Source organism: Canis lupus, chromosome X, assembly GCF_048164855.1.
Source record: "Canis lupus baileyi chromosome X, mCanLup2.hap1, whole genome shotgun sequence".
NCBI classification, from domain to species: Eukaryota; Metazoa; Chordata; class Mammalia; order Carnivora; family Canidae; genus Canis; species Canis lupus.
The window spans coordinates 89,067,086-89,081,593 of NC_132876.1; the positions used below are offsets into that span (position 1 = coordinate 89,067,086).

At 37.4% G+C, this 14,508-nt stretch overlaps 1 protein-coding gene across 13 annotated transcripts in view; it reads left to right on the forward strand.

The window, feature by feature from the left end:
• CASK (calcium/calmodulin dependent serine protein kinase) overlaps positions 1 to 14,508 on the forward strand; it is a 349,933-nt gene that overhangs the window by 302,092 nt on the left and 33,333 nt on the right. For 8 of the 13 annotated variants that reach the window (XM_072816975.1, XM_072816976.1, XM_072816981.1 and 5 more), the window contains 4 exons: positions 2,535 to 2,613; positions 9,721 to 9,806; positions 10,870 to 10,938; positions 13,715 to 13,783. In XM_072816975.1, coding sequence (XP_072673076.1) covers positions 2,535 to 2,613; positions 9,721 to 9,806; positions 10,870 to 10,938; positions 13,715 to 13,783 — 303 coding nt within the window. The remainder of the gene's footprint in view (positions 1 to 2,534; positions 2,614 to 9,720; positions 9,807 to 10,869; positions 10,939 to 13,714; positions 13,784 to 14,508) is intronic. The other 5 variants (XM_072816982.1, XM_072816987.1, XM_072816985.1 and 2 more) reach the window with 1 other exon arrangement.

Consider the following 14,508-nt stretch of genomic DNA (forward strand, 5'->3'; position numbering starts at 1 on the left):
TTAAAAAAAAGAAATTAAATAGCAGGAAGATATATTTATACCTGAGTGTATCAATAATACTATGAAATGCAGATAGTTTAAATTCCCCCAGATTAAGAAGCAGAGATTGTCAGATGGGGTGTGGGGGCAGACCCAACTATATATATTGCCTGCAAGAATTGTTCTATACATAAAGACAAATAGTTTCAAAGTTAAAGGATGGAAGAAGATATATTATGATAGCATTAATCAAAAGGCAGCTGGAGTGGCTGTGTTAATATCAAAGTATAATTCTCAGGGGATCCCTGGGTGGCTCAGCGGTTTAGCGCCTGCCTTTGGCCCAGGGTGCGATTCTGGAGTCCCGAGATCAAGTCCCATGTCAGGCTCCCGGCATGGAGCCTGTTTCTCCCTCCTCCTGTGTCTCTGCCTTTCTCTCTCTCCCCCCCATCATAAATAAATAAATAAATAAATAAATAAACAAACAAACAAATAAATAAATCTTTTTTAAAAAAGGTATAATTCTCAATTCACATTGCAGTTAAATTGAAAATGAATAACAGAAAAACCTTGGGGAAACTCCCCAAGCATGTGAGAACTAAATAACACAGTTCTAAATAACCTTTGGATCAAAGAAGAAACCAAAAGGGAAATTAAAAAGTATTTTAAAGTGAATGAAAATGAAACAACAACACACCAGAATTTCTGGGATGCTGCAAAAGCAGTACTTAGGGAGAAACATGTAGCACTAAACACCTATATTAGAAAAGAAATATTGTAAATGATCTCAGCTTCCACCTTAAGAAACTAGAACAAAAAAGAGCACATTAAACCAAAAGTGAGTGAAAGAAAAGAAATAATAAAGATCAAAGTGGAGGGGCACCTGGATGGCTCAATCAGTTGCCTTCAGCTCAAGTCACGTTCCCAGAGTCCTGGGATGGAGCCTCATTTTGGGCTCTCTGCTGGGCAGGGAGCCTGCTTCTCCCTCTTCTGCCTGCTGCTCCCCCTGCTTGTACCAACCCTCCCTCTATCCCCTCCCTATCCCCACCCCGTCAAATAAATGTTTTAAAAAATCTTTTTTTAAAAAATCAAAGTGGAAATTAAATTAATGAAATAGAAAACAGAATAGAGAAAAACAAGTTTTTTCTTTGAAAAGATCAGACTGATCAGGAAAAAAAAAAACATTTATCACCAATATTCTACATTTAAAAAGTGACACTACTACAGAATCTATAGGCATAAAAAGTATAAAGAAATCCTATAAACAACTTTATGCCAAGAAACTCAGCAACTGAGATGAAATGGACAAATTCCTTGGAAGACAGAAACACACCAAAGCTCACTTAAGGAATATACTGAATTGCCCTATACTATTTAAAAATTGAATTTGTAGTTAAAAAACATTCCTCAAAGAAGAGTCCAAAGACAGCACTACTGGTGAAATCTACCAAACATATAATAAATAAATAATAGCAATTCTGATACCAAAACCAGATAAAGACAGTACAAGAAAACACACTGGTATCCCTCATGAATGTAGATGCAAAAACTCTAAACAAATCCGTATCTTAACAGAAGACGACTACATCGTGACCAGCTGGAAACTAACCCAGGAATACAGCACACTTCTAAATAGCCAAAAGCTAGGGGAAAAAATCAGTCCGAAAGGATAAACAAAATGATATATCCATACAGTGGAATACTCAGCAAGGACAAAGAATGAGCCATTGATATATACAACAATCTGATTAAATCTCACATTGTGAATTTGAAAAAAGCAACAAAAAAGAGTGCATACCATATGAGTGGCCATAGGGTAAGAGGAGAGGGGTACAGGGATGGGAGTAGATTACCAGTGGGCACAAGGAAATGTTTAGAGGTAATGGATATATTCATGTTCCTCATTATAGTAATGGCTTCACACATGTATATGTATGTCAAACTTACGAAATTGTACACCTTAAGGGACGCTAAGGTAGCTCAGTCAGTTGAGCATCCAAGTCTTAATTTCAGCTCAGGTTGTGATATCTGGGGTCATGGGATCAAGCCCTATGTCGGGCTCCACGCTTAGCATGGAGTCTGCTTGGGAGATTCTCTCTTCCTCTCCTCTGCCCCTCCTGCTCATGCTCTCTCTCTCTCTCTAAAAATAAATAAATAAATATTTGCTTAAGAAAGCACAATATAGGGACACCTGGGTTGCTCAGCGGTTGAGCGTCTGCCTTCTGCTCAGGGCATGATCCCAGGATCTGGGATCCCTTGCAGGGAGCCTGCTTCTCCCTCTGCCTATGTCCCTGCCTCTCTATGTGTCTTTCATGAATAAATAAAAATCTTAAAAAAAAAAGAAAGCACAATATAGAATGTATGCATTACTATTATTATAGCAATCAAAATACCAAAATGACATTTTTATCATGGCATGGTAGAGTAACAAATGGTTTTCCTCCTTCATTTTCTATATTTTCTTGAATGCTTTCCTAACTTTTGTAAATAAAATTATCTACAGTGAAATCACAAACATCAAGAGAAATAGTAATTCTATTTTATTTAACTTTTTACAGGGAATCACTTTAAAAATGAATGAGCTAAATCATTGTATTGTTGCAAGAATTATGCATGGGGGCATGATTCACAGGCAAGGTAAGTTTCTTTCTTTTTTTTTTTTTTTTTCAAAGTAAGTTTCATATGTGATTCTTGCCCTCTTTAACTTTCTTTCCTGTAGCCCTAGTGGAGAAAGTATTTTTTATTATCTATATAAAAAATCTGTTTAATCTGTGGCCCACATAAATGATGTGTTTATCTGTCTTTGGTTTTAATCACTGTTAATCTACCTTTGTACATATTCATCTGTACATGCTCCAGCCCGTAGATAAGAGGAGGAAGATACTGTGACGGTTCTGTTGCTGGAACATCGCAGAATCACTGTTTGGATCCTGACTTATGAAAGACCATGGGGGGGGTGGATAAAGCAAAGTATCATACCTGGCCCCAGGGTATATGGAAGGCATCTATTCTGGGACATACACACATACATACAAACATGCATATGTACATTTGTTTGTATGGATATAGATAGATAATGACAGTTTAAGAATTTCTCATTCACTCAGGAGTGAGAAATGCTCTCTAAATTAGGAAATTAGAGTTTGATAAATAATATAAAAAATGCTAAAATAAGAGATATCAGATCTAGACTAAGTTTTTAATACTTGCTGCAGTAATTGTAGTCATTCTGATAAAGGAATTCACCAAAGCCCGAAGTAAACAAAGAATGAGTTTTTGGGGATCCCTGGGTGGCGCAGCGGTTTGGCGCCTGTCTTTGGCCCAGGGCGCGATCCTGAAGACCCGGGATCGAATCCCACGTCAGGCTCCCGGTGCATGGAGCCTGCTTCTCCCTCTGCCTGTGTCTCTGCCCCTCTCTCTCTCTCTTTGTGACTATCATAATAAATAAAAATTTAAAAAAAAGATTTAAAAAAAAAAAAAAAAGAATGAGTTTTTGAGAAAGGGGAACTTTCATTAACCCTCAAGCAGGCATGATTTGGACATGCAGGCATAGCCTCCTCTTTGAAAGGGCTGAGTTATATGTGCTAGTATTTGCAGGCTGCTCCAAAAAGTATTCTCCTGTCCAAAAATCAGGCCTCCTTTCTTTGAGATCAGGTTATTTTTGTCCTCATCACCCCTTTACTTTTTTCTTAACCTCAGAGAGGGAGAGGTAATACCAAGCATTTTATTTTTTTTTTTTGTACCATAAGCATTTTAGTACTTCCCTGACCACTGTATACACAAATGATGTGTGGGATTACTGCTGTCTTCAGAAGAATCTTTATAGACTGCATGAGTAGACAGCGTTCACACAGGAGAAATGGTTTTAGGCTCCAGGATGAGTTTTCTGTTTCTTAGTTTTAGTAATTTGCTATAAATTCAGTCAAGTCACAATATCATTGTTTCTGTAATTTTGTGTGACCTGCCATCTCTGATAGAAGTGGTGTAGTAGACACCCCTCTCCTATTCTTATTTTTGAAAGGTAGCTTTCCCAGAATTCCCCATGAAGAGTAACATTTACTGTAGAATTTTAATAGATGCCTTTTATTAGAGCTGAGGAAATTCTATTCTGCGTTGCTGAGGCTGTTAATTATGATTGAGTTTTGAATTTTATCAAATACTTCTCTGCTGAAATGATCACTTGAGGTTTTTTTCCTTTTATCTATTAACGTAGAGAATGGCTTTTTAAAAAGATTTCCTAATGATAAACCCCTTCTGCATTTCTCAGATAAACCAAGCTTACTCATTGTGTGTTATTTTTTTGTATGTACTGCTGGATTCTGTGTGCTAATGTTTAGAGTTTTTGTATTAGTAATTATGAGCGAGACTGGCTGGTAGTTAATTTTCCTTTCTTTCTTTCTCTGTAGGGCTTTAGTTTCAAAGTTATATTGCCTCATAAAATGACTTGGAGAGCCTTCTCCCTTCATGAGTTCTCTGAAAGACTTTGTATAATATTGGAATGAATTGTACCTTTAAAGTTGGTAGGGGATCCCTGGGTGGCTCAGCGGTTTAGCACCTGCCTTCGGCCCAGGGCGTGATCCTGGAGACCCGGGATCGAGTCCCATGTTGAGCTCCCTGCGTAGAGCCTGCTTCTCCCTCTGCCTGTGTCTCTGCCTCTCTCTCTTTCTCTCTCTCTCTCTCTCTGTGTGTCATGAATAAATAAAATCTTTGAAAAAAAAGTAAAGTTGGTAGAATTTGATAAAACTATCAAAGCCTGGTGTTTTGTTTTTGATTTTGTTTTTTTTAGAAGAGACTTTTTTTTAAGGAAGCTCTATGCCCAATGTGGGGCTTGAACTCACCACCCTGAGATCAAAAGTATGCTCTACCAACTGAGCCAGCCAGGCACCGCAGAAAAGACTTTTTTTCTTTTTTAACAACTGCTCCAATTTCTTCAACATTCCTAAGGTTATTCAGGCTTTCTGTATCTTGTGTGAACTTGGTAAATTACATTTTCCTTAAAAAACTTAAGTTTTTAAAAATTATTGCAGTAAGCTTCTGTGTAGTGTTCTCTTACCTTTTTATTCCCTTCTATCTCTATAATTATATCCCCTTGTTTATTCCTAAAATTGTTTATTTGTGCCTTGTCCTTTTTTCTCTTAACAAACTTTGCCAGGGGATTGTTCCAAAACCCACTTAGGGTTCTATTGATTCTCTCTATTGTATCTTTATTTTCTATTTCATTATGTTATGACCTGATTTCTATTTATCTCTTTCATACTACTTCCTATTGATTTTATCTAACTTTCTTAATTAGACACTTAGTTCATTTATCCCAGTCTTTTTTTCTGATACCTGCATTTGAGTCTAAACTCTACCCTGTATCCTACCAATTTTGTTATGAAGTATTTTTATTGTAATTCAATTCTAAGTACTCTTAAATTCCTATTATGGTATCTTTCATTAACCCACTGTTATTTTACATACCACATCTAAGAAGATTTTCTATGTATCTTTTAATAATTTACTTCTACTTAATTACACTGTGGTCAGAGTGTGGTCTGTATGACACCATTTCTTTGAGGTTTGTTGAGACTTGCTTTATGGCATAGCACTTTAATCAGTTTTGTAAATACTCCATGCATACTTAAGAAGAATGTGTATTCTTTAACTGTTGCATGGAGAGTTGTCTATATGATGATTGGCTTGGGGTTAATCTTTTTGTTCACATCTTCTGTATCTCAACTAAATTTTTGTCTGTCTGATCTATCATTAATTGCTGAAATATCTCACTATCATAGTAGAATTTTTCAATTTCTATCTATAGATCTTCCCATTTTGGCTTTGTATATTTGAAGCTGTCTTATTAGGTGCATAGAAATACCTGATAACTATTTCTATCCTTACTAATACTTTCTATTTAAAATCTATTTATCTAATACTAACATACTTATTCCAGCTTTATCTTAGTATTTGCTGACATGTCTTCTTCCAGCCTTTTATTTCCAACCATTCTGTGCTTGTATGCATCAGTATGTCTCTTGCAAACATTTTTTAAGCTGGTTTTTTCATTTTTTAATGCACTCTAATGATCACTATCTTTTACTGGGCAAGGTTAGTCAATTAATATTTATTGTGATGATTTCTATCATCTTGATTTTTTATTTATATTTATTCCATTTTTTAGTTGACTTTCTTGTTCATTTTTTTTTGTTTCATTTTTTCCTCCTGGTAGTTTAGAATTTCTATTTCTATTTTCTAGGCGGTTGCCTTGAAATTTTATCATGTACATTTAACGTTATACATTCTAAAGTGAAACAGTGTCTTAACCCCACTCCCAAAGAATCCAAAGACATTGGACTACTAAATCTGATCACACTCCTGACTTACATATTATTTTTGCCCAGTATTTTAGTTCTATTCTGTTTTAAATTCACAAATTTGAAATTACTATTAAAATATGACCATTTTTGGTTGGATTTACATAAATGGTTATGATTTTATTTACTTACCATTCCTGCTATTTTATTTCTAGTATAGTTAACATACAGTGTTTTGGTATATTAGTTTCAGGTATAAACTCACCATTCCTTCTTAAGACTCAGACTATTCTTTGGGGAGCATTTTCCTTCTTCCTAAAGTTCATCCTTGGAAGTTCCTTTAGTGCTAGTCTCCCGCTGATAGACTCTGTCAGGTGGTATTTATCTGTAAATATTTTATTTCAGCCTCAATCTTGAAGATTACTTTTGCTGAGAGCACAATTTTAGGCTGATGGTTACCATTCTGTTGTATTTTAGCATCCGTTGTTGACATTGGAAAGTCTAATGTCACCATAACTGTTCCTTGCTTTGTGGGTGATCTCTCCTTTCTCTCTGGTTATTTTAAGAACTTTGTCTTTATGAGGAAGAAAAGATCTTTGTCTTTAGATGTTCTGTAGTTTCACTGCTTTCCAGCATGGCTTTCTTTTTATTCACCCTGTTTAGGATACATTATTCTTCCTGGATCTGCATAATCATGTTTTCATCAGTTCAGTAAAGTTTGCAACCATTATTTCTTCAAATATTACCTCTTCCCCATTCTCCATATTCTCTCCTTATGAACTCCACTAGACATGTGTTAGATATTCCCTTCACATCTCGTAATTTTTTCCCATTTTATTTCTTGTTTCCTTTTTTTCTCTATCTCATTTCTCTGGCTTGCATTCTAAGTAATTTATTTGGTTATATCTTCCAGTTCACTGAAACTCTTCAGCCATATCTGAATTCCTGTTCAACTCATCCACTCACTGGTTTATATCACCAGTTATATTTTTCTTTTCTAGAAACACTAGTCATTTGTTCTTAGTCATATTTTCAAACCTATCTGTTCACATCTGATAATCTCTTATTGCATGCTCATCTTTGCAACTAAGTCCTTTTCCTGATATTTAACATGTAGCTATTTTCTATTCTGTATCTAATCACTCTAGTATCTTTTCTCCTTTGATGATCTAAATCTGATCTGCTTTTTCTTTTCTGGTGATCTACATAGTAGTTTGCCTTATAATATGTTTGGTGATCTTTGATTGTGAGCTCCTTGTTTGTTCTGATCAGTGGAAGTCCTGTGGGACTACACTGGGAACACTTTCCTCCAGAGAGAGTTTGTTTTCTCTTCTACTAGTTACCATGGAGTGCCACCAATCTGGATCTTGCCTCCCTCCACATTCCTTACTCAGCTTCTCTTACTTGCTGTTGGACCAAGGCTCAGAATCCAGCTAGCAGGCATTGCTACTGTGGCATCCACCCTTTCCACTTTTTCATTCCACCCTTAGTTTTCCCCCACTCAGGACCCAGCTCACAGGTTTTTGTGTGGAGCAGATGGTGGGGATGCAAGTAGGAAGTGCTTTTAGGAATTTGTACTCCTTTCCTGAGACTAGTAACACTTCAAAAGGTATACCCTAGGTGAGATACAGTTGTGAGAACCCCAAATTCTTATTTTATTCTGATTTTCACACATGAGTGGAGAGAGAACAGTGTGGTGAGTTCAAGTAGAGAAAAGTGGAAAAAAGGGACACCTGGGTGGCTCAGCAGTTGAGCATCTGCCTTCAGCTCAGGGCATGATCCCAGGGTCCAGGATAAAGTCCCACATTGGTCTCCCTGCAGGGAGCCTACTTCTCCTTCTCCCTCTGCTTATGTCTCTGCCTCTCTCTGTGTGTTTGTCTCTCATGAATAAATAAATAAAATCTTTAAAAAGAAAAAAAATAAAAATGGAAAGAAGAGTGCAGGGATAACCCACATACCCATAACTCACTAGAGTTACTGTTAATTCAGGCCACACCAGTTTCTTTTTTTTATCATTTTATAACTTTTAATCATAGCAAATGTGTTGTAACAGAGTCATAAAATCGACATTACCACATATACAAAGGACAAGACACCTTTGTATATGGTATACACCAGTTTGGCATAAAAAATACCATATATTGAAATTGGGTTCATTGGAAAAACTCAGGACTTGCTAAGACACCATATACAACAGAGAGAGCAAGCAAGAATGCTTTTAAGACATTCAGATTTATAAACAGCAGCTTAATATCCCCCTTACAAAGTCAATTATTTGGCAACATTTGAACAATATTTTCTACACAGCCCAACAGCTCATTTATCTGTAGGGCTATTTGGCCCTTTAAACGAAAAGCTCCTAAAATAAATAATCCACATAATTGTAAATGAAACATGTCAAGGACTTGAGTTAGCCTCTAGAGCAACATTAATCTAGCCATTTGACTGGAGTATTAGTTATCAAGAGGGCCGGGGAACCCACCAGTGGGGCTGGAAGAAATGGCAGGAACCCTGTTCACCAGCTGCATGGCTTGGGTTGGGGAGTTTGTACTCCCAAGCTGAAACCAGCCTCCCCACCTGCAACTGTACTTGCTCTACTGTCCACACTCCCCTCCCCACCAAATTTTTTTGAAGCAAATCTCAAGGGTCTTATTTTCTTTATGTGCATTTTAGTATGTATCTCTAAAACATAACATGAGCTTTTCATAATGATGTCAGACCAGTATATAAACGTGCACAGTTACAAATAAGGAAGTAAAATTTCACATAACTCCTTATTGAAGCATTGGTTCTTGGTCACTCTTTCCAATTGAAGTATTACAGGACCCTGAAATGCCTACCAAATTATTATAAAAGGATTGCGTTTTGTCTAATGTAAATTTAATGTTATACAGGTATTATGACAATTCTCTGTATCATATTTGGTAGATAATAGTGATAAGAATGGTAGAAAATGATAATAACAAACACTTCAGTGGTACTTGCTATGTGCCGCAAACACTTCTGATCCTTCTACGTGTACTAAACTAACTTAATCCTCAAGACAATCATGAAATAGGTACTCTTATAATCTCCATTTTGTAAATGTTGAAAACTGAGACATGGAACATTTTGGTAACCTACCCAAGATCTTAAGGCTAATAAGGGATGTAGCTAAAGATTTGCACCCAGACCAGCTGGATTTAGAAACTGCATTTTAAACCATGATACACAGTGCCTACTACAGAGAAATAAGCAGATTTCCACAGCCATCTTTCAGAAGTATGTCTTCCATAAGTAGATGTATCTGTTTGGTGAGTTTACTACATGAGCCAAACCTGTACTTGTTTTGAAACATTGGCCTTCAACAGTTAGCTTAATTTTTTTAACTACTTACATTGCTGCCTTTGGATTTTGTTATAAATGATACATATATCATTTTGTGTTTATAATTGTGTCATTTCTGTAGGTACACTTCATGTTGGTGATGAAATTCGAGAAATTAATGGCATCAGTGTGGCTAACCAGACAGTGGAACAGCTGCAAAAAATGCTTGTGAGTAAATGAAAGTTTATTTAAGATTGACTTTCGGTTTGCTAGTTTGTGTTTTAATGCACAAATAAGTGGTATTCTTTTGTAATCAGAGTATTTCTGAGACCATCATTTGTGTGGACTTGCATTTCTACAACATTCGTAAGAACTGACAACTGGGAAAATGTTTACATGTAGCCGAGTTTGGAAACATCTTGCCCATAGAGCAGCGTGGGCTTCGAACCTCTCCCTTCCTCCTTGATCTCCTATTTCTTATTGAGCAGATGTGTGAAGATAACCTTTCCAGTTGGGTCTATATGTGAACTAGTTTCTCACCGACCTCCATTCTGCTGACATCAGCAATGTCAGAAACATTGTTTCTGTTTAGCTGAGTCATAGCCAGCTGTATTGAATTTTCTCTACAGCACAGAGGAAAGGACCGACATAGTAGACCTGGCTATTTTTGACCGTACATATCCAAAATCTCTGTTCACAATTGGCTTTGCATTTAAAAAGGCAGAATGACAGTCCTTGGCCTATGTTTGTTGTCCTACTGAGCAGAGGCAGATGTCTTGGACATCTGGTCCTGGACGGTCTTCCTACCACAATGTAGCAGCCTACTATATTATGAATATCTACTGAGTGTGAAATAAGCACAGATTCACTATAGAAAAGCAATGAGGCCAACATCATAAAAGAAAAAGCAAATTTAATGGAGTACACCATTATAAGGTAGGAGACCAAATGTCATTTTTATGTAATTATTCTGTTGCCTGGCCCAGTTCATACTCATTTTTGAAAGGCACTTAGAGGTTTTTGTATTTGGGTCTATAAAAAGGTAACCACCGGAGGTCTGTTCCACCACTGCTGTACAAGCAAAGCAGTCAGCCTTGGCTTTGCAGGGTTTCTCCCAAGAACAATTTCTATTCCTGTGAGCAGCCCCTGCCTTCTCACTCCATTTTGTCTTAGGCCCATGCGTGCTCAGCTGGCTTGCCTTAATTACCCCCATGCATCTCGAGTGGTTTCTCACATGTCTTTGTGTACAACATTTATTTGCTAAGAGAGCTCTCCTTTATTCTGCCTCCAGCGGGAAATGCGGGGGAGTATTACCTTCAAGATCGTACCAAGTTACCGTACTCAGTCATCGTCCTGTGAGGTAATGGCTCTGGCGCACCCCCCACCTCCCTTCCTCCCCTCCCCTCCCCCCACCTCCAGCCACCCCTAGTCTCCTCTGGGTTCTTAACTAACTGTCTGCTGATGGCTGAATGTTTTGGCTTTCTGGGAAATTGTTTCTGCCTGTGCTGTTGATCACTGCACACCAATTTTACAACAAAGATAACGGAACAGAGTAGGTTCCATTCACCTACTCAGCCCTGCTTCCATGGGGAGCTCCTCAGCACTTTAACTTTCTGCAGGCTGGAATTGAAGCAAAATAGAGAGGAGCTCTACAAATAATGACAGAAAGCTTAACAAGAATAAATGGAGTCTCTGAGGAAAAAAAGATAATTGCAATAATATTTCCAGGAAGTACATTCACTTCCCTTATTAAGAAATCACACAGATAGTTCTTCTTTCCAAGAATCTGAGAAGTGATCTATTTTTGTTAAGATCGAGGTGTTCAGATAATTGTGACAAGTCCCTGGATGGATGTTAAGTCTGTGAGGAATTGGTAACGGACTTTACAAGAGGCGTTAGAGGGTTTTGCAACCTTCTGTGAAATCGTTTCAATTTGGAACATTATGTGATTCATAAGCAAATAAGTTTTCTAAGATAATACAACCCCAAAGCTTCTTTCTCACAGTAGGTGTTATCCTATAGAGACTGTAGCTTTCCAACCTATATTATTCAGTTTTGTGTCGGTCATTAAATGAGATTCCAAAATCTATTATTTTTATATCTAGAAACACAGACTGGCATTAAAGGGTCTGTCCTCCTTCAGTCAGCACACATTCAGCTTGAGCATTAGTATTTGAAGCTTATCCCTTTCGTGCGCATTTCCAAGTCTGTGTACATCGGTGTGAAGTACACATTTCCTAGAGTTAATTTTCAAGACTGACAAGTAACTTATTGGAACTCACCTAGAAAATTGAATTTGTACTCAGGAGAAGTTGAGGGAGAAATTACGATGCCTCCTCCCATCCCTAGCAATGCTGTAGATCTCACAAGCAAACTCAGAGGCTTTATGACTTGTTCCCTCATCCTGTTGAAGATATGTCTAAGAATTTGTAGTTTGGTCAAGGATATTTTTAGTGCACCATGACAGTTGGGGTTCTGTTGTATCAGGTTGTGAGCTCCTCTTGGTGGCTTTTTATGGAACTTCAATTAATAATATATTTCAAGAGAAAACGCAGAGCTACTTCTCCAGGATTCAGAGTTTTGAAATTTGTTACCTAGAACAACAAACCTTGCTGCAAAAGAGAGAATATCACACACACACACACACACACACACACACACACACACACACCTCCCAATGTGAAGCATTCCAATATTTTAAAATCGTAGGTGGGCTTCATACCATTTCTCATTACTGAAGAAATTTAGTAAATATGACTGATTTTTGTCTTTTTGGCTAACTAACCAGGGGATATTGTTAGGCATTAATATAAACGTTTCTCTTGTGTTTTTTTAAGTGGTAGAACTAGTTTTAGGGTGGGACCAGTACTACACATGTAAATTCTACACCTGAATCAGAAGAGCCCCTCCCCCACCCCTTCTTTACCTCTGAATAGTAGAAAAAATGACACTCCCCTCCTCGCCCTAACCCAGCCTGTTGGACCCTACTGTGCTCTGGCCAAATTCAAGCCTGTGGTTGGACTCTTCCCAGCCAGGGCAATACTGCCCAAAGAAGGGCTCTCTGGCCACCTGCATCAGCATCCCCAAAGGCAAAAGAGGGGAGACCCCCTGCCCTCACACTGGCCTTACTGACTCCAGTCTTTGGGGGTGGCACCTAGAAATCACTCTGCTCATGAATATTTGAGAATGCTCAGCTAAAAGACCCCATTATTCAGAAAGCTAAGAAGCTCTAGAAGTTTTCTGTATATTTTCTAGACAAAAAGAAATGTCATTTGAGCAGACATGTACATCCCAAAGGTTTCAAAGGACTCCACTAAACCAAAAATGTTATAATACATATTTTCTTCTCTTCATTCTTGTCATTAAAGCTGATTTGGACAGTAAGGGAGTGGAGCCCAGAAAGGATCACAAGTGTGTCACATAGTATAGAGAGTGTGGCTGAGGACCATGAATCTAGGGAGAGTGGCTGTGCTTCCTAGGACTTTTGCCAGGAACGGAGCAGTTTTAGGGGCTCAAGGTTATTGTTTTAATCAACCTCCTAAAATGATCTAAAGAATAAAGATTTCTTCTCTGATGGATGTCTGTCTTTTACCTTTATTCATAATATCTGTCCTGGAAAGACTCCAAGATGACTACAACATGAGAAATCTTTTTTGTTTTTTTAGATTTGTTTCACTTCAATGAGTCATTCAGTAATTTTTGACACTGAGGTACCTAAAAACCATTAAGTACTTTTCGTACCTAATTTTGAATGAAAATTAGGCAGTTGGGATCTTCAGCATCAGTTTATAGTAGTATCTGTCATTTTATAATCCTTGATAGGATTTTAATATCAAATCACTCTTCTGGGTCTCACTTAAAGTCAGCCAAGGTTATAGAATGTTGGAGACAGAAAAGAAATTACTAAATTTTCATCACTTACAATACGTGAATCTTCAGACTGCAGAAATTTTTTCATACTTCCGTGAAATCATGCAAGTAAGTCAGTATAGCACCTTTACCGCTTAAAAAAAAAAAAAAAAAAAAAAAAAAACCTCAGAGGAAACGGTTGTCAGACTGTGGTTGTAACTGTTGATGTGAATATCTCTGTTTCTGTGCTGGTGTTCTGTGTTAATGAACCTTGTGTCTTATTTCAGAGAGATTCCCCCTCCACTTCCAGACAGTCCCCAGCTAATGGTCATAGCAGCACTAACAATTCTGTTTCGGTAAGAACTCTAGCTCCACACAGCAAAGTGTGACAATTTTGTTGGTGCCACCTGCCATGAGTGTTCTAGTTACATGTGTTCAGTGGAAAAATTGTCTTCTGCCGATATACAAGGCTACTACAGCTACAATGCAGTTTACTCCTGGAAAATCTTTTCAACATTTTCTTCTTGTGAAAAAATCTCTCTAATTAGTTAAATTTGAAGAACTGGAGTTCAAGATCGCTTTGGTCATTCTCAAAATATCTCCGTGTCACCCCACTAGCGTTGATGACTTTGCTCAGACTTACGCAAAGGATATATAAGAGGCAATCTGTTGAAATTTCTAAATATCTTTTTTAATTGGAGAAAGATGAAGAAACCTGAGGATTTTGCAGAGTAGGCATCTGGGTATTCTCGGGCTTTGTAGTTGGCTATTCTGAGTGATATCAGCAACACGTTTTAGTTTCCGCTATCTACGTTATGAATTGGTGTGCCCTCTGTTATTGTGGTACGTGCACATATTTTTGTGAATTATAAGCCTTGCCTGGATATGAAAAGCAAAAGGAACTGGCTTCAAACTGCACTTAAGCCACGCTGTTATCACATCTTTAACACAAAGTACTTGATATTTTGACTTGAACTTGGAATTTTACTTTTTTTTTTCAGAACTGTTCATTTTGAAATATGAAAAAATGAAAAGAATTGGTTTTCATTTACTTAAATAAACGAAAGCACATAAGGTGCAA